We start from the raw sequence: 24,422 nt of genomic DNA, 5'->3' as shown, positions 1-24,422 counted from the left end.
CTCCAAACTGATTTTTATCTTTCCCCTTAAACCAGATCTTCCTCTTAAAATGCTTTTCTCAGTCAGGGGGAGGGCACTATTACCTACTCTGATATACAATCTAGAAATTTTGTCTCCTCTCTGATCTCCCACCTTCATGCCTTAAGGATGTTTGCCTCCTAAGCATTCCTTAAGCACGTCCTTTACTCTGACCTTGTATTTTCCCCCATGCTGGGCATCTAACCCAGTGGTACACAAGAAGTAATACATTATTAGGAAGTTTTGGATCTGGTCAGAATTTCTGGGTTCCAACTCTTTAGTAAAGATAAGCCTGGGCTCATATTCTGTCTCTCATGTATTAGTTGTCAAAGTTTAGTCCAGTTATTTAAAATTTCTTTATCAAAAAACAATTTCTTGGCCAGGCCTTGGGGGTGCACGCCTTTAATCCCCGCACTCGGAAGGCAGAGGCAGGCGGATCGCTAAGTTTAAAGCCAGCCTGGGCTACACAGTTGAGTTCCAGGACAGCCAGGACAATATATAATTAGAGACACTGACTTAAACAAAGCCCCCCCCCATGTTAGAGAAGTGTTCCACACTTGCAGTACCTTCTCAGTCCCCTAACTCCAAGTTTCTGTTCTATCAGTAGCTAGCCGCTTGTTTCCCTTGTACTAAATATGTTTCTCCACACTGCTGGGCACTTGCTTATTCTGTTAGCTCTTCCTCAAATACCACTTTCCCAAATGTTCTTTGCTCTCACGAAGTCTATACCTCTTCATTCTGTAATATTTTCTGATTGAGACATAGGGAGCTGGCTCAGGAGGGAAGAGTCCTTGCTGGATGAGCATGAGAATCTGATCGACAATCCTCAGCACTCATAAAAAAAGCCAGGCCTAGCAGGGTGTGCATCTGTAAACCCAGCACAGAGGGGAAGCCAGAGACAGAGGGATAACTGTAGCTCGATGGCCACCATCGTATGATTCAGGTTCAGTAACGGACCCTGTTCTAAAGGAATATAATAGGCAGAGTAATAGGACAGGACACTTGACACCCTCCTCCTTATACTACCTACATCCACATAAACCATACTCACACACACATGTACACACCAAAAAATAGACAATTTCGCTTTTGCAGAGGTCCTGGGTTCAGTTCCTAAAACCCATGTGATGGCTCACAACCATTTATAATTCTAGTTCCAGAGGGTCCAACATCCCTTTTCCACTTTTGAGGGCATCAGGCACACACACACTGTACATACATACATACATACATACATACATACATACATACATACAAAAGTCAATAAACCTAAAAAGAATATTTCACAAGATTTTTTTTTCCAGGAAGATTTCCTTGCATTCATCACTGTACTGAAATTCCCCCTCCTCCTAACTCCCAGGACACAAATCTCTTACACATTTCAAAGTGATTATCTGTCTATGGCCCTGATGTTTCTTCTGTTTTCCCTCAGGGAATAGGGCGCCTGTGTTCCATATCGGGGACATTTGATGTCCTACACTACCAGCTTAACCACATTCTATAGCTTTGTTAAGGGGGGAGCGGTCAAAGGTCAATCCTTCCAGCGTGCTCTTAGTGCCCTCCATTTCCACCTTTGCTGCCTTAGAGGACACCATCCCCTCTAATTGACAAGCACCGCCTACTGCTTTCCATTAATAAAAATAAAACACAACTCAACAAAGCCTTCCTAGGACCCCACAAGCACTGCTCAATAATGGCTCTCTGTACTTAAGCAAACACCTTAGTAACATCTGACAAGTGTTTTCCACACTGCATTATGAACGCTGTATTGTGCTGAAAGTTAGCCTAACTCTTATTAATAATCCCAAAGAAAGGTAAAACAAAACTGCAATAGGAAGGAGGAACAAATTTGGGAGCATAAGCAGCAATATTTTTTAGCATTAAGCTTCCTGACAATGTGACTTCCGTGGTAAAGCTTAGCCAACTTTATGCTCTAGGGTTTACTTAGGCTTCCCTTAGACAGACACACTGAACAACATTAGTCCTAAAATGCTTTGGTTTGTCTTTGATGAACTACAGTGGGAGAGGACACATGGATTATAATGGAAAAGCACATCACTGTATTTTCTTATTGGTAACTACACAGAGACTGACAAAGAAAGCAGCCTACTAGCTCACCTTCTTCCCAGTGAGGACAGCCACACCACCATTCTCAATATGAGGCAAGTCCTGAGCAGAGACATAGAAAGAAGGTGGCTGGAAATATATGCTGTTACGAAAAAAGAAAAGAAAATTATAGCATCTGGAACTGCTGTAGGCCCCCCTTTAGATTTAGTAAAATGATGTCCATCATGAAAAATACGTTCAGGTGCATTTCCCAGAGGAAGTCTCTAGCCACAGATCTTGGTGGTGACTTACTGAGAAGTATTATTGGTCAATGGTTCTAAATTGGATACAATTTTGGCCCCATGGGACATCTGACATTCTCTGGAGACATCTTGGGTTACAACAATTTACAAGGGGATACTATTGTATCTGCAGCTAGAAACAAAGATACTGCTGCAGCCTAAGCTATACAGAATAGCACTTAACCTCCAATAAGAAGTCTGCTGTCTCAAATATCAACCAACGGTGTACAAGCTGAGAAACTAAGCTCTAGATGTTTAATCATTTCAAATCAATAACAAAGACACCCAAGGAGCTGATATTCACATATTGACCCACATTAATTTTTCAGAATGGTGCCGCTGGCCAATGGAGCAAGGTTGTGCTCCTACATGATTCTGCCTTAAACGAGTAAGCTGATGTGTTGGCATGTACCTAAAACCTCAACCACTTGGGAAGATAAACCAAGAGTATTGCTTGAGCCCAGTAGTTTGGGACCAGCCAGGGCAATTAGAACCCAAAAACAAAACAAAACAAAACAACAACAACAAAAAAAAACTAAGCCAGGTATTAGTAGCAAACGCCTCTAATCCCAGCAACTGGATCTCTGTGACTTCAAGGCCAGCCTTGTCTACAGAGCCAGTTCCAGGACAGGATCCAAAACAATATAGAGAAACCCCGTCTCAAAAAAAAAAAAAAAAAAAACAAACAAATAAATAAGTAAATAAAATTTAAAATAAAAATAGGGCTGGGCAGTGGTGGCGCACACCTTTAAACCCAGCACTCGCACTTGGAAGACAGAAGCAGAAGGATCTCTGTGAGTTCAAGGCCAGCCTGGTTTACAGAGCTAGTTCCAGGACAGCTAGGGCTGTTACACAGAGAAACCCTGGCTCAAAAAAACAAAACAAAATAAAATTATGACACACTGTATGTGGAGATAACTTAATTCAAAATATGCATTCTGCTTGAAAATGGAACACAAGGTAAAGATGGGGGAAGCGAACACATTTTGGCACTTAAATTGTTAAGATTTATTTTATGTGTTTGGACATTTTGTCTTCATGCATGTCTGTGCTCACAATGGTCAGTAGAGGGTGTCAGAGTCCCTAGAACTGGAGTTAACAGATGGTTGTGAAATCACCCTGTGTTGGATGGAAATTGAACATGTGTCCTCTGCAAAAGCAAAAAGTGTTCTAAAATGCTGAGCCATCTTTCCAGTCCAGGTCTGTAAAATTTAGTTCGACATCAAAGGACCATTAATGAGAAAAATACAGGAATCCCAAGAACAGTACTGGATTTGAAAGTCCTAAGGTATCCTTTAGAAGAAAAAAGATGGACCTATAGCTCTAATACTCAGGTTCTGTTTGCTTGTTTAGTATTTTTGAGACAGAAGTTGTTATTCATGCTAGTCTTGAACTCCTGATTGTTTTACCTCATCCTTTCAAATGCTAGGGTTTCAGGCATGCACCATCATGCCCAGGTAGCTCCAAGTATCTTTTGTGCAAACATTCTGATAATGACACTCTTTATTATAGTCTTCCTATCTACCCCTGCAATTGTAAATGCTGGCTAGAGTGTCAAATAAAGTGCCATTAATGGCCTGGGGAGACAGTTCAATTAAGTGCTTGCTGCTGAGGCATAAGGACCCAAGTCTAAGCCCCAGAGCCCACATAAAAAGGCTAGTCAAGGTGGCATGCACCTGTAATCCTAACACTGGAGAAGCAAAGGCAGGAAAATCCTTGCAGCTCACTGGTTATCCAGCCTAGCCTATTTACTCGAGTCCTGTCTCAAAAAACAAGGTAGATGGCTAATGAATGACACCCAGGGTTGACCTCTGACCTTCACATATATGCAGACATATATGCTTGTGAACACATACACACCTCAAAATAAACAAGAGTGCCCTAAAATCAGTTTCAGTTGCTTTTATGTGATTTGCCTAGGTATTTATATATATATATAAAAAAAGACAACTCTGGCTAAGCTAATCTCTAGCACAGAAATCTAACCTAAAGGCCTTAGAAATCGGAGCTTCTAATAATTCACAGTTTAGCATTAAACTGCTGATTATTGTAGTTTTGAAACAGAAGCTAGAATGCTTTTTGTTGCCTTTGAGCCTGACCAAGTATGTACAATAGCAGACTCCGATGTACAAACTTCCTATTTATCACACATGATGGTGACAAAATCTTAACCTGCTCCTCATTCTCAATCAGACCCATTTTTATATAAGCAAACACACCTTCTCTCTTTTCCATTCCACTGTCTGAACTGCAGTGTCTTTGTGACATTTGGATCATCTGAAAACCACAATTCTTTTGAAAGAGGAGGTCGCATGTATGGCAGCTCAGGGTCTTCAGATACGATCAGGACCTTTAAGACACAAAATGATACTTATCCGAGCTAAGCAATTTAAGAAGCAAATGTTGAAGCATGCACATTGGCTAAGTACTTGCACACTATCCCCTCCATGCCCAGCAAAATAGCATGCACCTTACCCTGGCCCCAGGGTCCCGGGCCCGGATGGATCGGGCTGCAGCAAAAGCAGCAGTGCCACCACCAATCAGCAGGAAAGGAACATGACTTGGTACTCTGACCTGAGGAGCTGACTCTCCCTCTGCAGCTGTAAGTAACAGAACAAGCAGAGTAAGTCATCGCAAAGGTGATTCCTGGCTACTGTTTCAAGAAGTCACCTTGCACTTGTTTTGATCTTTTACATAAAATAAAACAAGCACACCTGTACTAAACTTAAATTTGTTGGGTTTAAGATGTAGCTCAGTGGTAGGAAGCTTGCCTATCATGTCCAAGATACTAGGTTCAATAGCCAGAACTAAAAACAGAGGGAAAAAAGGCCAAATGGGAGAAAAGACTCCTCCCAAAACACAAAGCAATCTTCATAACATCCTAGTGGGTGGGGGGAAAAGCAAGTATTCTTTTCACAGTTTTCATTTTACCAGTGGGGAAAAATGTAAATGGATGAATGAATGAGTTCATTGGTGCCTTTCATTCATTAGATCACTAGATTAGATCATTAGATTCACTAGATGTAGGGCCTACTGTAAATATTTTTAAGATACAGTCTCACTCTGTAGCCCAGGCAAGCCTCAGCTTCCCAGATGCTAGGATTACAGATGTACACCACCATGCCTGGCTAGTTATATTAGAAAGCATATTAAAAGACCTTGGCCATTCTTATTTTTCTACTGAATATCAAGTTCAGTTGCACCTTTTGATAGCACCAAAGGGGAAATACCTAGGAGGCAAACTGGGGATTATAATACAATGTACATGAAAAAGAAGGCATTGTTGAAAAAAAAAAAAGCAATACAAACTGCCTACCCAGAACTACAGGGTCTATTAAAGGGCTAAAAACATTCCTCTTTGAAAATCCAAATGAGTCAAACGGAAGTGAAGGCTAAAGTTTTGTGTTATAGGAAAAGAAACATTTCTGCAACAACTCAAAATTCCGAAGATTCAAGGGAATATGACCAAAAAGGGTTAATCATTGGAAAAATGGCTTTCCTATCTTTTCCCATAGTTTATCTTACCAAGTTCGCCCTTTAAAAAAACCTATATAAAGACAGGTACCCCAATAATTTTACTCTAAAGCCTAAAATGCCAACCAAGTACTTTAGGAAATTGCTCCCCCTTGGAGGGTAAAACCATAATTTCTGGAAGCATACAATCTCACACTGTAATACAAGATATTAGTAAATCATAACCCTTAATCACTTCCCCTTTCCCTTATTTAGTCTCCAATCATATAGAGGAGGACACATAGGGCAATACTTACTAGACGCAATGGCTCTCCTCTGTTTCTCTTCTGGTGTCAGTCCTAACCCTAATATTCTTTCATTGTATCTTTTTTGGTCTTCTTTTATAGTCTTGTAGACCTGTAGATCCAAACATGGAGAAAGTTTATTTCATGATACAGTTAACTCAGACCATAAGCTAATATCATTTGAATTAAATGAGAAGCTTTTGTCTACACTGAGGTTAGTTCCTCTATGCCAAAATCATAAGGCAAAGTTTTTTCTAGTCCTGGGGATTGAACCCAGAGCTTCATGCATGATAAGCAAGCACTCTACCACTGAGCTATATCTCCAGCCCAAAGTTAAAGAGAGAGAGGGAAAGGGGGAGAGGGAGAGGGGGAGAGGGTGAGGGGAGAGGGAGAGAAGGAGAGAAATATAACTATCCAGTGCACACGTATTTGGTGAGGAAAGAATACTTGAAAGCAAATCAAAATATGTTTCAGATATTCTGATACTCTTGGTAAGCAACTCTTTGATCTCAAACTCAAAGTAGAAAAGGAAATGTAATGTTAATGTTAGTAAGTATAGAAATGGCCAAAGTACAGAAAGGGGTTTTGGACTATGCTAGGTGCTAGTTGTAAAATCAATCTGCATGGGGAATATATCTTCCTGGTAAATGTTTCACAGAGATTGAGATATGTGGCTAGATGTATCCTATTCTTAAAATGTAACTCATCTTCCCAGCAATAGCCTTTTTCCCCCTAAACTAAGGAGGCATGAATCTCAACTTAGAAACATGACAAATTAATAACTATTAAGGGCCAACACCATCTTCACTAAACACCTGTTTTATTTCAAATACACTTTTCAAAAAAGGATTACTTTATTATGTATAGTGTTCTGCATGAATGTACGTCTGCAGGCCAGAAGAGGGCACCAGATCTCATTACAGATGGTTATGAGCCACCATGTGGTTGCTAGGAATTGAATTCAGAACCTCTGAAAGATTAGTGAGTGTTCTTAACCACTGAGCCATTTCTCCAGTCCCTCAAATACTCTTTCCCCTACACTTTCAAGTTAAGGAAAGATATTTTAGTATTAGGACTAGTTTCTGTTATTTATCTTTATTAATACATAGTATCAGGGGTTATTAGTGACTTTTAACTTATTTTTAAAATATTTAGTTGCTGGAGACCACGAATGGCCTTATGCATATCAGACCACTGAGCTATATTCCCCAGCCCTAACTAGTAACTTTTTAAAAAGTTAACAGCTGTGGTAACACACTATTAATCCTAGCACTAGGGTGGAAAAGACATGTAGATTATGTGAGTTTGAGACCAACCTGGTCAACATGAGTTCTAAGCCAGGGAGGTTATAGGGTGAGATCTTGATCTCATAAACAAAAAGATAAGTTGAATTTTAAAATGGGCTGTGTTTGGTAGCACATGCCTTTAATTCTATCATTTGGCAAGAAGAGACAGGCTGGGGGCTAGAGAGGTGGTTTAGTGGTCAAGAGCACTGACTGCTCTTCCAGAGGACTCAGGTTCAATTCCCAGCACCCACATGGCAGCTCACACCTGTAAATATAACTCTCACTCTCTCTCTCTCTCTCTCTCTCTCTCTCTATATATATATATATATATATATATATATATATATATATATATATATCACATAACTATAACTCTAGTTTCAGGGGACACCGACACCCATGTCAAAATAAATAAAACATAAAAGTTTAAAAACGAACAATGCACGTAAAAATAAAAATATAAAACATTTTTTTAAAAGGCATGCATCATTATGCTCCGCCATGCTAAAAAAAGAAAAAAGAAAGAAAAAGAAAAAGGGAGAGGAGGCTTGTCTCTGAGTTTGAGATCAGCTAGAACTATATACAGTAAGACCTTGTCTCAAAGATTAATTAGTTAATTAAAAAATAAGAAGTGAGCCAGGCGGTGGTGGAGCACATGTGAATCCCCGTGAGTTCGATTGAGGCCAGCCTGGTCTACAGAGTGAATTACAGGCTAGCCGGAGCTGTTACATAAATGGTCCTGGAAAAAACAAAAATGTGGTAGACAAGAATGACTGTCTTGGGATAGGGTCTCATGTAGCTAAGGATCACCAAGAACTTCGGATCCCCCTGTCTCCACCTCTCCCATTCTGGGATACTTAATGCATCACTATGTCTGTCTAACTGTAACATTTCTGGACACCAAACCCAGGACTTCATATGTGCTAGGCCAAGCACTCTACCAACTGAGCTACAGTCCTAGCCCAAGGATGTCATCTAATCACAAAATTTTTGTTTTTTTGTATCCCACATGGATAACAAGATAAAAATATAAGTGACCAAAACAAAACATTAAAAAAAATTTTTTAACTGACCATATCTCAAATGAAATCCCAGATTAACTAATTGTAGAAATAAGGAAAATTAGAACAGGTGACAGGTGCCATAAGATATATTGTAAGAATATTCCTATGAGGTTGGGGATGTGACTCAGTGGTGAAATGTCTGGCTAATAAGCACAAGGGTCTGGTTTTGATTCCTACTATCACACAAAAAATTAATAAAAGAAGAAAACACTTTCTATTGGGGAACCTAACCTTGTGAAGTGATTAACAGGTGGTACACTGTTACTGACAGAAGTAAACAGGAAATAGACTGAGGCTATGCTCATATTGACAGGGTCATCCTGACATGGTTTGAGCCATTCTATGCCTCCTGATGTTTTTACACAAGGAAGGAGTGGAGCAGGAAAGGTTTAGTAGGGAAAGGGTTAAATTAAGGTTAAATGTGGATATACAGCTTTTAAGCTCAATGTTCTAAAGTGAAAGCTATTTTAAATGCACCATAAATATCAAATTATATTCCCCAAAGGGTTTCTTTATTCCTAGTTTACAAAGATTTCCAATGAGTGGGCAAATAAGGCTAAGAAATATTATAAACTTATGAAAATATTAGTGGAGGTAACCTTTCTAAACAAGAAGGAATTTGAAAAGAAAGGTCATTTTCTGAGGCAACATGATTCTATCATTTGAATAGTGGTGAAGGGCCCAAATATTCAACCTCATTAATTATTCTAAAGGCCATTTTGGGCCGGTTCACTGAAATTCAAGATTAAAGGACCTACCTGAGGTACTAGAGGAAGTCACTAGCAAAAAATCTCACATGGGTACTAACCAGGAGTTCCTGTTTGTATCAAACAGCAGATGATACCATTAAGATCAATGCTTTTCAGACTGGTTGAAACCCATTAGTGGGCTGTGAGATGTAGTTTTGGTTAGGATCAGCATTAGTAGGGGGAAAACAGAGGGGAGTAATATCTCCTCTCCAACCCAGTAAGAATAACACTGGTTAAAACTTATTGCATTTTATCTATATGTAGCTTTATGGTTTGCAAGATAAATTGCATTTTCTTACTGTTGATCATGGAAAAGTGTTTTTTTTTTAAAGCCAGTGGGGCATAGAGGGCCAGGGAGGTAAAGAACCCTTAATATAGGAATTATTGAAGAAGGAATTATTGTCAAATTAGAAACATTTCTTCAAATGACAAAAGTTGCTGATATTTTTTTCTTTTTCACCAGCACACATTTTAATTTTTATCTTACCTCCCTTTTATCAGCTACAAGATTCCTGTGCCTTGGCTAAAGCCAATTATTCTTTTTCTAAAGAGTTTTTTTTTTAAAACAGGATAATTTTGAACAGGCAATTCAGGTACAGGGCATAAGTAAGATTCTAAGGTTCACAGTGGCCAGCGATGGCTCTCCTCTGGAAGGGATATTTTTAAGGACTGACCTTCTCAATTCATATCCTGAATCCCTAGCTGCCGGGATGACGGTATCCAGAGACAGGGGTGGTGATGAGTTGGATAGGGCTTTTACAAAGAGACACCAGCACTACCTCACTTACTTTCAACACTGCCCTGCCCACATGTGAAGACACAGTAAGGAAGGTATAGGGTTGGCTATGGGCATGCCATAAAGAAAACCTGCACCAGAAACTTTACTCTGTCTGACATTCATTCTAGACTTTCTAGCCTTCAGAACTGAGAAAATTAATGTCTACAGTTAAAAGCATTTTTTGGGTATTTGGTTATGACAGTCTGAGAAACAAATATAAGAACTTTATTTTCATTGCATTTGTTTGTGTATCTGTATGTGTAGGCTTGCAGGTGAGTGTCACAGTGTGAATGTGGGGGGTCAGAGGACAACTTTAGAGAATTGTGTTTCTTGCTCTCCATCATGTAGGTCCCAGGGATCAAACTCAGGTTGTCAGGCTTAGCAATAGGCAACTTTACTGACAGGCACCTTTACCTACTAAGCTACCTCATCAGCCCTGAACTATATAATTTGCAGCCACAGAAATCTCACCAAATCTGGACACTGATTTTAAGTCTTTTCTCTTATAACTAATATCAATTTCAGAGAATTTTTTTTCCTCTCCTCCAAAGATTTATTATGTATACAGTGATGTATTCCTGCTTGTATTCCTGCATCAGATCTCATTACAGATGGTTGTGAGCCACCATGTGGTTGCTGGGAATTGAACTCAGGACCTCTGGAAGTACAGCCAGTGCTCTTAACCTCTGAGCCATCTCTCCAGCCCCCCAGAGAAAAATTTTAAGCTGCTTGATAGGAACTTTTCAACTATTTAAAACATGAATCAAAAAAATATAGAATACTTTGATAAATATAGACAAAAGCTTATCATTTAACCGAGGGCATTACAATAGGTTTATTACAACCAGTGTTGGACAAACACAGAGAGCAATGAAGCATTTAACTAAAAGATTTGAGCGAAATGTGTGCTTCTTAGAAACTTAAAACAGGAGAAAGCTACAGTGGGCGGCCCATCTTGTAGCTTGGCATCAAGAGTATCTATCTGCATGAACAACTCTGTGGGGGCAGGCCATCCAACTCTGGTCAGCAACACAAACTAAAGGGTTAACAGACTGAAAGCATTATTAACATATCTAATGCAAACACTTTAAAATTAGTTTTTGAATAAATGGGGTGGAAGTGATGAGAAACCCTGAAAAATATGAAATGGAAAAGTTGAGGCTCAGAGGATAGTATCTGAATCATCAATGAGAGGTGTTCAAGAAATCACCCTACATGAATGCTTCAGCCACTAGTTTGACCAAATTAGAGGTAACAAAAGGGACACTGCCAAATGAATTTAGTTTGAAGTAGAGCCTGTGGGTGGTTTGGGAAAATGATCTTTATGGCGTTCAGGACCTTGTCAAAAGCATTCAATAAAATGCCTTTTCACAGTAAAAGCTAAGTTGACTGCGCCACAAAACAGAAAAATTACATTTTACTTAAAATCATTCAAAGTCGATGGTGCTCAAGTTCCCTTTATCTACTTCTTCAACTGAGACTGTCTTGTTAGACATGCAGCACTAAAGCACAATATAATTTGGCAGTGTAAAAATAAGCACAAATTTGATAAATGTTTTAAAGAAAAGGTTCATAGAAGGATTTGGCTCTAAATGTATGGGTTTAGACTGGTCTAGTATAACTTCAAAGGTTTGAAAAATAAGATGTGAGGACTCTCTAGCAACTGACAATGTCCCTTTAACAAATGTCTATAGATAGCACATGCTGTGAATATTTTACTGTATTCTATGAACCACGTTATTATTAGTGCCATGGTCTCACCCACCCTATCCCCAAACATATTTTAGTAGAAGCATCTTACATAATACACTCCTGCCCCAGTCACTGTTGCTCCTACAATTAAGAAGTATACTAGGCTGCTGCCATCTTTCCCAGAAGCACCTGTAGACGCTAGTGATCTAGAAGGGGATCCTAGGAGATGACACTGCACAACTGTAGGTAAACATAAGGTCAAGAAGGAGACAAAAGGAAATAGAAAAGGCACTAAGTATTAATGAATAAACATTTAATGCAAATGCAGAAAAGCATTTTGGTTACTGTGCTTTAAAAAAAAATTACAAAAAAAAAAAAAAAAATTAAAAGCTGCTCCAGGATTGAAGGAGAAGGTCTCTTCCTCAAAGTATGTTATCAGGCAGATTTTTATCTATTTCTTGCTCTAGTTTGACTTGTAACTGGCATGAGCTGGCTACTCTTCTTGTACATTTTGAAGTCAGGTTAAGGTACAAGAATATGGCCCCACTGGGTGGTGGTGAGACACACCTGTAATCCCAGCACTTGGGAGGCAGAAACAGGTGGATCTCTGAGTTCGAGGCCAGGCTGATCTACAGAGAGTTCCAGGATAGCCAAGGCTACACAGAGAAACTCTGTCTTGAAAACACCAAAAATAAATAAATAAAAATAAAATACAAAGTGACAGAGGAACAAAAATAATTTTATTATTATCAGCAGAGAAAGAACTAAGACTGTAATGGTATCCAACCATTTGTTCTTAGTATGTAAAGCAAACAGCTTTCTTTGATCAAGGATGTTAGTAGGCATCATCAGTCAATAACTCAACCTTACAGGATTCACTTTTAGGTGGGTCTGCTTAGTTACAGTACACTCTGCCAAGCTAAAATAAAACAGAACATCCACAGAATAAATCCTCTGTGACCTGCTAAGATGCTCAGTTCTTTTAAGGAGATAACCATGCTAACAGTATGGAGTATTTAAATACTGTTTCTCAGCTCCCCAAAACTCCATTCTACAATTGCAGATACTCCATTCTACAATTGGAGATACTAGACCTGTTTCTATAATTTAGTCTTTGGGGGAGATCCAGGGATTTAGTGGTTTTTTTTTTTTTTTTTGTTTTTGTTTTTTAAGAAATGCTTAATATTGTTTTATTGAAAGCTGTGTTTTAAACATTCAATCTCAACCTAAGGAAAAGAGTCTTTAAAAATTGACAAATACATTAAAAGCTAATATTGTGCTTAGGAGCTGCAATGAATGTTGGCTTTGTTTACAGGTTACTTCATCACAATCAAAAGAACAAGTGTCATTTTGTGGGTTAGTCAAGCCTCGGGAAACACAGCAGTTCTCAAGCAAAGAATAGAAAGACAGGTGAAACGAGCAAAGGTCAATCAACATCAGAGTAAGTATCAGTCATTCCCAAATCAGCTCCCATAGACATTTTAAGGAAGGTCTTTTGGAACTTTGCCTACAGGAGAAAGCAGAATTAGTTGCAAAAGCTTTAAAGCAGAGTAGTACTGGGTCTACCAATGGGAGCTGTCAGGCAGCTTCTTTACACAAGCTGCTTGTTTTTTTTTTTTTTTTTTTTTACTTACATATGCACCAGCTCCTATTGTTGATAAGCCCACAATAAGGACTAACACAGAATTATCGATTTTGCCCCCCGATGAACCAGAGCTAGCCATTTGTCTTGCCATCTGGAGTTCTAGAGGAACATGCCATCGCTGGAACAAGTTGCCTAAAGGAACACAATTTGTTAACACACACACACACACAAATGGAATAGTTAACACATGTTTATGATTAAACATCAATGTACTGTAGAAATAAAGAATTATACCTTGGGCTTTATGCTGTTCAGTGTTCTATGATCAAGAAAAATATCACCAAAACTGCACACAAATACTACAGATATTTATATATAACCTATGGTAATAAGACTTTTTTTGGAGGCAGGGTTGAGCTTTGTAGCTTAAGCTGGCATCAAATGTTGATCCTGCTAAGCCTACACAATCATACCAAGCTTACCTGTTTGAGTTCTCAAGAGAACAATTTAAATGTTATCCAATGAGAACATTCATTGGATACCCAGCTTCCAAAAAGTTTGTTTAAAAAAATGAGCAGTTATTTCATCAAATATCTTTACAACTTCACTGTAAATGAAGTAAACACCAAGATAACTAGGTTCAGTAGACAGTTATCCCTCAGTACCTGTGGAGTTTTTAGTCCAGATCCGTAGAAGGAACTAAGATTCACACCTGCTCAAGTCCCTTGGAGAAATTTGCATACAACAATTTGCTTATCATCACATATACTTCAAACCATGTCTAAATTACTTATAATAATTAATATAATGCAAATGGCTGCTATACTATATTGTTTAGGGAAAATAACAAACAAAAAAAGAAAGCTTGTACTTGTTCAGTACAGATAGTGTTTTAAAATGGGAAGCCAGCATGGGACTGACTCAGGCCCCCCTGAGTATGGGTCTCAGCCAGAAGGACTGAACAGTCTAAGGGACCTCAGACAGCGGAGCCAGGATGTATCCCTGGTGCACAAAAGGACCTTGCACCCTCCATGGAGGGATAACTGCCTTAATCTAGAGATAGGAAAGAAGCCCTAGTCCCTACTTCACAGGACCTGTCAGATCTGCATGACCCCAACTGGATGGCATTGCCCTACATATGGAATTGGGGTGGGGGGATGGGAGGGGAGGGTGGTTAGGGTCCATGTGAGAGGGCAGAGAGGGTAAAAGGGAGGGAGGGGGAACTGGGATCGACATGTAAAATAATAAATTAAATAAAAAAATGTTATTTATATATTTATTTTCGTTTGTTTATTTTGGACTTTCAAGACAGGGTTTCTTTGTGTAGCCTTGGCTGTCCTGGAACTAGCTCTGTAGACCAGGCTGGCCTCCAGCTCACAGAGATCCACCCCTGCCTCTGACTCCCTAGGGGTGGGGTTAAAATCTTGTGCCACTACTGCCCAGCCTTAAAAAGAAAAACAAAAACCAAGAAAACAAAAAACAAAACAACAACAACAAAACAGGGTTTCACCATGTAGCCTGGCTGGCTGACTTGGAGCTCATTAAGTAGTCTGCCTCCCAAGTGCCATCATGCCAGATTTAAAAATATTTTTGATTAGTAGTTTGGTGAATCCATAGATGTGGAACCACCAGATACAGAAAGCTAAAAATATACAAATTTGATCACAGGCTATCTGGGACATTAGGATACCCATTTCAGGAGCAATCTACATGGCTCAAACCTTGATAATTACAAGCCTGGGACAGACAGTTCTGTCTTGTGTGAAGAATAATGTGTCCTAGAAGAAAGAAACATTAAAGAATTCAGAACAAAAATTTCATAGTGAACAATAACTTAATTTATACTTAAGTATATTCCAGAATGGCAAAATGTAAAGTGTCTACCAATGTCTTGCAGTTTCTCGGACAACATAATGCAGTCATTTTTTTTTATATTATCACCCTGTAATAATCATATGATCATTATATGCTATGAACACGTAAATGTGAGACATCTGCAGATTTCTTTTTCTCCCAGTGGATGCTGGCATTTTCAGATGAGGCATGGCACAGCCTTGGTGCCTTCTCAGGGATTATACCTCATGGGTGTTCTCTGCTGTTAGGATAGTGATTATTTCCAGCTGTGTAGACAGGCTGGTCTCTGTGACAATTCATCCTGCGGGTACAAAAGCAGCTCCCAAAATACACAGGTCAATATTCCAATAACATTTTACTTATATTACTACTAAAATCTAAGTTTTATATAATTCGCAATGACCACAATATTGTCTGTTACTAAGCTTTTCTTGGCCATTTAAAATATATTAACACAGCTGGGCATGGTAGCTCACACCTATAATCTGAGCACTAGGGAGGTTGAAGGAGGAGGGTTGCTGCAAATTTGAGGCCAGGCTGGGTTGCAGTATGAGAATACCTCAAAAACACCTAAAAGACTATAAAAACAAATAAATAAAGCCATGACATGGTGGGCCATGCCTGTCATTCTCATTCTAGCACTGGAGAGGGTAAGACTGGGTGATCCTAAATTGAAAGACAGGATGGACTAGGCTACACATTGAGATTGTCTCAAAAAAAATAAAATACACCAACTAAAAGTAAAATCCACTCCACTTGTGTAGTACACAAAAGCAGGAGCTATCTGGTCATGATTGACTAAGTATGTGCACTTTGCTCTAGAGCAGTGGTTGGTTTTTTTTCCCCACTATGGGTCCCAGGGATTGAAGTATGGCAACAAGTGTCTTTAACGCTAAGCCACCTCACTGAATGTTTTTTCTTTTCTTTTTCTTCTTCTTCTTTTTTTTTTTTTTTTTTTTGTAAAGATAGTCTCCTTAGGCAGTCCAGGTGAATCCTTCAGCCTTAGCCTAATGAGTACTAATATTATAGGCTTGGGCTACCACACGGGGTACAAATCTCCATTCCTAGTAAGGTCCTGAGTGATGATGACACTAACGTTGCAAGTAGGACACTATACGAAAAAAAAAAAAAAAATCATAGGTCTAAAAGGTTGATGTCATTATCAGCCTGACTAGGTTTTAAAAGACAAAGCGAAGCCTGGCATGGTGGTACACACCTTTATTCCTATCAGTTGGGAAGCAGAAGCAGGTTGAGTTCAAGGTTAGCCTGATCTACAAAGGGAGTTCCATATTAGCCACATGAAACCTGACTCTTAAAGGAAAATAATACAAAACCAAAAAAAAAAAAAAAAGCATATAAAAAAGACAGAACAGAGCCAGGCTTGGTAGATAAGGCCTGCAATCTTAGCTACGCCTCTGAGACTGAGATAAATTTGTATTATGCATACTCCCAGACCTTTCCAGAAACACATTCATACGCTGAGGCACTTTGGAATCCCAAATGATATGCTCTTAAAACTTGATTCCTAAACATGAAAGTAAGCTTTCCAACATGGATAAAACACAGCCTATTTAGTGTGCTTGCTATAGCTAGGTGCCTTTTTATAAGTAATGCAACAACTATTTAATTTTATCACCCTTTAAAAAATTATCAACCCGGGCTGGAGAGATGGCTCAGAGGTTAAGAATACTGACTGCTCTTCCAGACGTCCTGAGTTCAATTCCCAGCAACCACATGGTGGCTCACAAACATCTGTAATGGGATCTGGCATTCTCTTCTGGCCTGCAGGCATGCATGCATGCATGCATGCATGCATGCAAACAGAACACTGTATACATAATAAATAAATCTTAAAAAAAATTATCAACCCTTGCTGGAATGTTAGAAGAGTAAGAATGATAATGATAGTACATTACGAACCGTTCTTACAAAAGGCACAGAAACGCTTTAGATAATGGATAAAAGAAACCATTCCCTGGGAATTTAGTATGTGTAAAAAACTGCACAGGATGCGTAGGACACAGGAAAAGATAGGACAAACTCCCACTTGGGTTTAGGAGGGGGAAGTAACCACTGTTATTCTGAATATGAGAAAATATGCTTGATACAAATCACAAGAGAACCAAGGTTACTGAGTTTTTCTTAATCTGTAAGTCAGTGGAAGAGAAAAGACAAGAGTCACTACTCATCCCAAACAGTAATTGCCCAAATGTACTTCATCATATGAATTCTAAGAGTTTGCTAAAACACAGATTCCAGGACTACATCCAGAATTTTATTTTCATCCCCAGGCATCTCTTTTGCAGAACCCAGAGTAGATCTGGGTTTTATCCTTTACTCAATTCATATAACCAGGCAACTTTGGGAAGCATGACCTAGAAGAATGTTAACACATGCAGCAACTCCCTCAAAACATTGTTTTAAGAATCTAACTTATTGTCTGATTACAGAAGAAGCTAGTCTGCCAAAGTTTTCTTCTGTAAAGCCTTGATTAGATAGGATGAGTAGAAAAGATTCATCTAGGCTTTCAAAAGATGCCACCAAGTACTCCAAAGGCTAAGACAGAGGGACTAGATCAAGACCAATTTAGCTACATGGTGAGTTGGGGAGAGGGTGTAACAACTGGAATATATAACAAGATCCTGTTTCAAAATATCAAAAACTAATATGTCATTTAGCAGTGTCCACAATCTAGGATTCTAGACCACAAGGAATTTAGTATCTTCTTTAAAGATGAAAATATTCAGGCCAGGCAAACACTTAGTGTTGAACACCCTTTAAACACCAGCACCCAGAAGGCAGGTCTCTATGAAGCAAGCCTGGTCCACATAGTGAGTTCTAGGGCAACCAGGGCAACATAGATCCTTTATCTGAAAAAAAAAAGCTATAATTCCAAATAAAGTAAAACAGTCAAGCCAGGTGGTGGTGGCAAACACTTTTAATCCCAGAACTAGGGAGCAGAAGCAGGGAGATCTCTGTGAGTTCAAGGCCAGCCTGATCTACAGAGGAGTTCTAGGACTGCCAGGGCTGTTACACAGAGAAACCCTGTCTCAAAAAGAAAAAGAAATATAGTCAAATATTTGAACTTTAAGTCATAGAGTTAGTGATCAGTTTGATCACAATGGGCAGCATAACACTTGGGGAATAAAATATTACAGAACACAAACTATCTATTATCCATCCCTTCTCATTAATGGATGCAGACACAGAGTTATGGCTTAGTTATCTATCATTTCTGGAAAGAGGGAGAAAATCCAAATAAAGCAGAGTAGCAGCTATTTACGTTTCAAAGCAAAAAAAGCAGAGTATAATGGAAATGAACCTAACAATGGTGACAAATGTAGATGCATAGTTTCAAGGCAGGCCCAAGGTTTACTAAAACAAGAAAAATAGAAGCAAAAATGAGGTTTTTCTATAACAACCAGGCAAAGTATTGGGGGGGCAAAGGAGAGAGAAGTGGTATATAACCCTCAACTCTTGCCCGCCTCTGTGAAAACATATGGCAGATGCTACTATGTGAAAAAGAAATTAGATTAAAGGCAATAGGCAATTGAGCCATAATTCCTATAATGAAAATATCATGATTTCTTTTTGAAATGGTATCCCTCCCCACACTCATTTTTAAAGCAGATGATGCCACACTCTGATTCGTGGCCAAAGGAATGTGTGCAAAGATGGACGGGTATGTCAGGAAGCCATAGTATTTTTACAGGAGACTGCCTGTACAACTAGGAAAAAAACACTTAAGTTTGTATTTTTCCAGAAGTTCTTATACTGTAATCAAATTAATATTTAATTGAAAACTTTTGGTTAGACACCAGAATTCTGGTAAAAGCTATGCATCAGGCAAAATAAATATACAATAGTAGAAAGGTTAATATCTTCAGGTTATTTAAATTTGTATAAATTTCTTCACAATTTACATATAGTACCACCATTTCCATGCACTGAATACTTAATGGATTTTTAGGTAAACCAGAGGATTTTGTTGATGCTTGTTTGTTTTTGCTAAAACAAATATTGAAGTTCCAAAAGAAGTTCTTCCTAAGATATAACTAAGCTAACATTTTTTTTTAGACAGGGTCTCAACTGTGTAGCCATGGCTGCCCTAGAACTTGCTTTGTAGTTCTGGACGGCCTTGAACTCACAGATATCAGCCTCTGCCTCCAGAGTGCTGGAATTAAAGGCCTGTGCCACCACACCCAGGAGATTAACATCTATTAAGAAACATTTTGATTCATAACAAGTGAACAAACTTTCCAAACACATATGCAAAAATCCTATCAAAGTATTTTCCATTTCTTATTTCTAAACAACCCAAAAAGCATCTGCACATCACAAAAGCCTCAAGAATAACATTTGATATTATAAATGTAACTACCCCAGGATGATGATTTTTTAAAAATCATTGATTTTTAAAATGTACATTCCCACAAATCTATATAGGTTGAGAATAAGCGGACTCAAACCATGGTCAGATAAACCCATTGATATTGAATGCATAATTGGCTAATTACTGGAAAGAGTACCTAATTTATGTTTAACTGTTTCAGGTCAAACTTTAGGAAGCAGAGTAGGGGTGTAGCAATAGATTAGGGGCCTACAAACTGGCAGTGTAGCTTTAGTTCTACCTATTAATTATGTGACCTTCTGGAAGTAATTTCACCTCTCTGTTCCTCAATTTATTATCCATAAACTGAGTGGGCTGAAGTTTACCACAAAATCCCTTGCAGCTCTAAAATTTAATGAGACAACTTCCTAGAGAACAAATACAATGTGTTTTAAAAGCTTTCATTGAAGCACGTAAGACCATCAAGAATTGCACTGTCTGGGCGTCTCAAACCAATTCTGAGCTAATTCTCTCCAAGTCTGGTATACAACTGAATCCTTACTGGTGCTACACCGTTTCCACATCGTAGAGCATTCAAATCTACAACTCTCATTAGGAGTTTTGAAAGGTAGAACGGATAATCTGATTTACAGGAGAAACTTGGGCATAGGGCTGTCACAACCAATAAATGACAACTTTCATCTGACCTCAATGCTTTAAAAAGGCGAGGGGGCAGCGAGTGGCAAAATGGTGTGGCCAAGCGTTCTATTTTCCCTAAATTGCAAAGACTTCTAAGAGAAGGCCTCACACTGACTTCTGGGGTTCAGATCTCTTGAAGGTCAGGTCGGCATAAATATGCTGATTGTTCAGCTTGCAAACTCTGAGTTCGTGTCCCGCCAATTTGCAATTCTTGTTTTAAGTTTTTTTGGTCTTGCGAGGTATAGGGAGCCTATGGCACTTAGGCCCTTGGACTCTGAAGTAGGGTAAGGGGTTGTCCCGGACGGGTCAGCTAGTCACCTGGAAGACGGTTCCTCTGTCTCGACCTCTGGACGCACACTGCCCGCACCAAGGGCACCAGTTTCTGCTTGAAAGCACCCGCCAGGCCTCCGCACCGGAACATTCTGGCAACCGCTACTCAGAACCGCTCCTTCCTTTTCTTCTCACACACCGTAGAATGGGTCAAACACCACGGGCTTCGGCCCGCTCCCCCTCCCGTCACACGCACACTACGCAGGCTCCTCCTCCCAGCCCCGAGTGGACATTGGATGCAGAAACCGGCCAGCTAGAGCCTGGAAAAAGGCGTTGAGGCTGGAGACCTACAGCGCAGGCGTCATACTCAGCGCCGCATTGCAATTGGTCCCACGGCAATGAAGTTTGCGCATGCGTCCAGCTACTCACGCGCTCTGCTGGGACCCGGGCCCCGCCTCCGGATTTACAAGTTTCCGCGAGTTAGTGGCTTTGTATTAGGTTGAGCCACTTAGGAAACCTGTCGAAGGAGAGACTTGTGCCTGGCGGCTGTGGGTGGTGCTACTGCAGTGTAGGTGCAGGGAACTCACAAAAACTGACCGTTGAATCTTCCTTTTTGTGTGTGTTTTAGGCAACTGGCTATTAGGCATTTAAGCCTTTTTGAATCTCTTAATACAATCCAATGGTAGTTTTTCCTCCAAGTCCGAGTCACCGCACCTGATTCCCGAACCCTGAATAAACTTCTGCCTTTTACAAGTAACTGGCACTTTTTCGTGCAGCCTGTTTTTGGAAGGGGGGGTACTTCCCCTGTTCTTTCTCTGTATCACTCTTATGTTCTGTATCTAGTGCCTTGCATAGTCTCGCGCTATTGTGATTCGTACTTGAGAAGATAAGGCAGACAAAAAAAAAAAAAAAAAAAAAAAAAAAGTGCCAAAAAAAAAAGTGCCTGTGATTTCTGTGAAAGAAGTCCTTAGCAGGACTGAGAAAGTTATAGGAAATATAGAGCAAGCACTGAGATAAAATAGGTTTTTTTTCTCTCCTGTGGGCAAAACACATAGACCCGTTTCAAAGATCTGAATATTTGAATTGCATGTTAAGTATTTAATGAAGCAGTGTGTTGTGGTATAAAGTCTGTCCTCCCACTGGGGAGGCAGAAATAGAGACAGGCGGACAGCAAGTAAATTTGAAGCCATTCTTGCTTATATCAGGCCAGTCAAGGCTTCGTGGTGAAGAGACCCTGTCCCTTCCTATTGAACAGTACTATGTAAGAGGTTTTTGGGTATATAAAAAGTATGGGGAGTGATCTCCGTTTACCTGGGAAAATGGGATCTATTGGTCATTTAAATGATATCTACCACAGAGCCATTCTGAGAGAGGGTTTGGGGATGGAATCCCTAGGGGGAAACTTAATATAGAAGTGTTATTTGAGATATGTCTCGAAGGATGATCAGTAATTTTCAAATAGTGGAGGAGAAAGAATAGTATTTCAGAGGGTGAATACATTGAGACTGAAAGGAATATTTTCAGGGTTTAAGAATGTTGACCAGGATTTCACAAGGACCTAGGTTGAATCCTGTCTCTGCTACTTGGACAAGGCACCAAATTGCTTCAACTGGTCTGGAGACAGTTGGACTTAGGGGCCTAAGGACTATAATTTCTTAGTGCATGGAACCTAACTATGAATTATACACCAACCTGAGCAACACAGACTGTTTCAAAACAACACCCTGGGCCTGGGAGTATAGCTCAGAGGCAGAGTGTTTGATTAAAACTGTAAGTCCTCCATTTGGTTTGAAGCAACACATACAACACTCACCCTGAAAATTTAAATATTAGTAACAAAATAATTTTTACTTATTATTTTATTTTTATTATTATTATTATTTCTGATTTTACATATAGATCCCAGTTCCCTCTCCCTCCTATCCTCCCATTCCCCCCCACCCCCCTCCCGACCCATTCCCCACCAACCCCACAGGGAGGATGATGTCTTCCAATAGGGATCAACAAAATCTGTCAAGTCATTGGAGTGGGGTCTAGGCCCTCCCTCCTGCCTCTAGGTTAGGGGAGTATCCCTCCATGGGGAATTTGCTCCCAAAGTCCTTTTGTGCACCAGGGATACATCCTGGTTCCACTGTCAGAGGTCCCATAGACTGCCCAGGCCTTTTAACTGAGACCCACATTCAGGGCGTCTGAGTCAGTCCCATGCTGGATTCCCAGCTATCAGTGTGGGGGCCTGTTATCTCCTCCTTGTTCAATTCAGCTGTCTCAGTGGGTTTCTGTAGCCTGGTCTTGACCCCTTTGCTCATCACTTCTCCCTCTCTGCAAATGGATTCCAGGAGTTCAGCTCAGTGTTCAGCTGTGGGTGTCTGCTTCTGTTTCTATCAGCTACTAGATGAGGTCTCCATGATGGTAGATAAATTAGTCATCAATCTCATTATCAGGGAAGGGCATTTGTGGTAGCCTTTTCACTGTTGCTCAGATTGTTAGTTGGGCTCAGTCTTGTAGGTCTCTGGACATTTCTCTAGAGTCAGTTTTCTCTTCAAACCTATAATGGCTCCCTCTTTTATGCTATCCCCTCTCTCTGCTCTCCTCTATTTGTCCCCCTACTCAATCTTCCTGGTGCCACTTGTTCTCCTTTCCACCCTTCTCCCAACTCCCTCTCCACTCAATGCCCCCCCACTCCCACTCCCCCAACTCCCCATACCCCTGCTCCCAATATGCTCAGGAGATCTTGTCCCTTTCCCCTTCTATGGGAGACCTTGTATGAATCTCTTAGATTCTGGTGTGAATTGTAGGCTGGTGATCCTTTGATCTAGGTCTAAAATCCATATATGAGCGAGTACATACCATGTTCCTCTTTTTGTGACTGGGTTACCTCACTCAGGATGGTTTCTTCAAGTTCCATCCATTTGCCTGTGAATTTCAGGTCCTCCCCCCCACCCCCGCTGAGTAGTATTCTATTATGTAAATGTACTTCATATTTACCCATTCTTCAGTTGAGGGGCATCTAAGTTGCTTCCAGGTCCTTGCTATTACAAATAATGCTGATACAAACCTAGATGAACAGATGTCTTTGTTGCATGGATGTGGATCATTTGGGTATATGCCTAAGAGTGGAATTATCAGGTCCTGTGGTAGACTGATTCCCATTTTCCTGAAGAACCGCCATACTAATCTCTAAAATGGCTGTATGAGTTTGCACTCCCACCAGCAGTGAAGGAGTGTTCCCTTTCTCCACATCCTCTCCAGCATAAACTGTCTTTGGTGTTTCTAATTTTAGCCGTTCTGACAGGAGTAAGATGGTGTCTCAGAGTTGTTTTGATTTGCATTTCCCTGATGGCTAAAGATGTTGAACACTTTCTTAAGTGTCTGTCAGCCACAAAATAAATTTTTGAGAAATAAAGTTCAGTACATTTTCAGGAGACAATGACAGGAGTGAAAAGGACCGTAAATGTGTGTGTGTGTGGGGGGGCAATTTGCACTGTCAATGAATTTAGGCCTAATCTTTTTGTTGTTGATTTTTGGGACAGGGTTTCTCTGTGTAGCTTTTTTGGAGACTGTCCTGGAACTCACTTTGTAGACCAGGCTGGTCTCAAACTCACAGAGATCTGCCTGCCTCTGCCTCCAAAGAGCTGGGATTAAAGGCGTGAGCCACCACCGCCCAACCTGGCCCTAATCATTTTAAGTGATGAAATTTCCTCTTTTCTTGGTGGAAGTGGATGGGGGATGCAATTTCAAAGGTATGTTTTAGGAATTTTAACCCAGGAAGCAAGATTCATTACATGAAAACATCTAAAGTTTCCTTATCCATTCAGCAAATTAGATCAATGTTTAAAAGTGTGACTAATGAAACCAGTAGTGGTGTCACATACTTGTAATGACAGCACATGGGAGGCAGAGGAAGGAGGATTAGGAGTTCAAGCTCATCCTCAGCTACTTAGTGAGGTGGGGGAAAGCCTGGGCTACAAAAAGCTCTGTCTCAATTAAAAAA

General features: G+C 39.9%; 1 protein-coding gene across 2 annotated transcripts in view; it reads right to left on the bottom strand.

Moving 5' to 3' along the window:
• The window catches only part of Aifm1 (apoptosis inducing factor mitochondria associated 1), a 35,746-nt gene extending 15,010 nt beyond the window's left edge, over positions 1-20,736 (bottom strand). The window contains exons 1-6 of one of the 2 annotated variants that reach the window (XM_051178975.1): positions 20,480-20,736; positions 11,803-11,933; positions 6,137-6,236; positions 4,842-4,966; positions 4,586-4,716; positions 2,137-2,227 (exon numbers count right to left, since the gene is read on the bottom strand). In XM_051178975.1, the coding sequence (XP_051034932.1) occupies positions 2,137-2,227; positions 4,586-4,716; positions 4,842-4,966; positions 6,137-6,236; positions 11,803-11,933; positions 20,480-20,582 (681 nt within the window). In that variant the 5' untranslated portion in view covers positions 20,583-20,736. Of the gene's footprint in view, positions 1-2,136; positions 2,228-4,585; positions 4,717-4,841; positions 4,967-6,136; positions 6,237-11,802; positions 11,934-13,327; positions 13,471-20,479 lie in introns of both variants that reach the window. The other variant, XM_051178974.1, reaches the window with a different exon arrangement.
• Between the last annotated feature and the right edge of the window lie 3,686 nt (positions 20,737-24,422).

Source organism: Phodopus roborovskii, unplaced genomic scaffold, assembly GCF_943737965.1.
Source record: "Phodopus roborovskii unplaced genomic scaffold, PHOROB, whole genome shotgun sequence".
Lineage (NCBI taxonomy): Eukaryota > Metazoa > Chordata > Mammalia > Rodentia > Cricetidae > Phodopus > Phodopus roborovskii.
The sequence above is the reverse complement of the archived record's forward strand: the minus strand, read 5'-3'. Positions and strand labels throughout refer to the sequence as shown.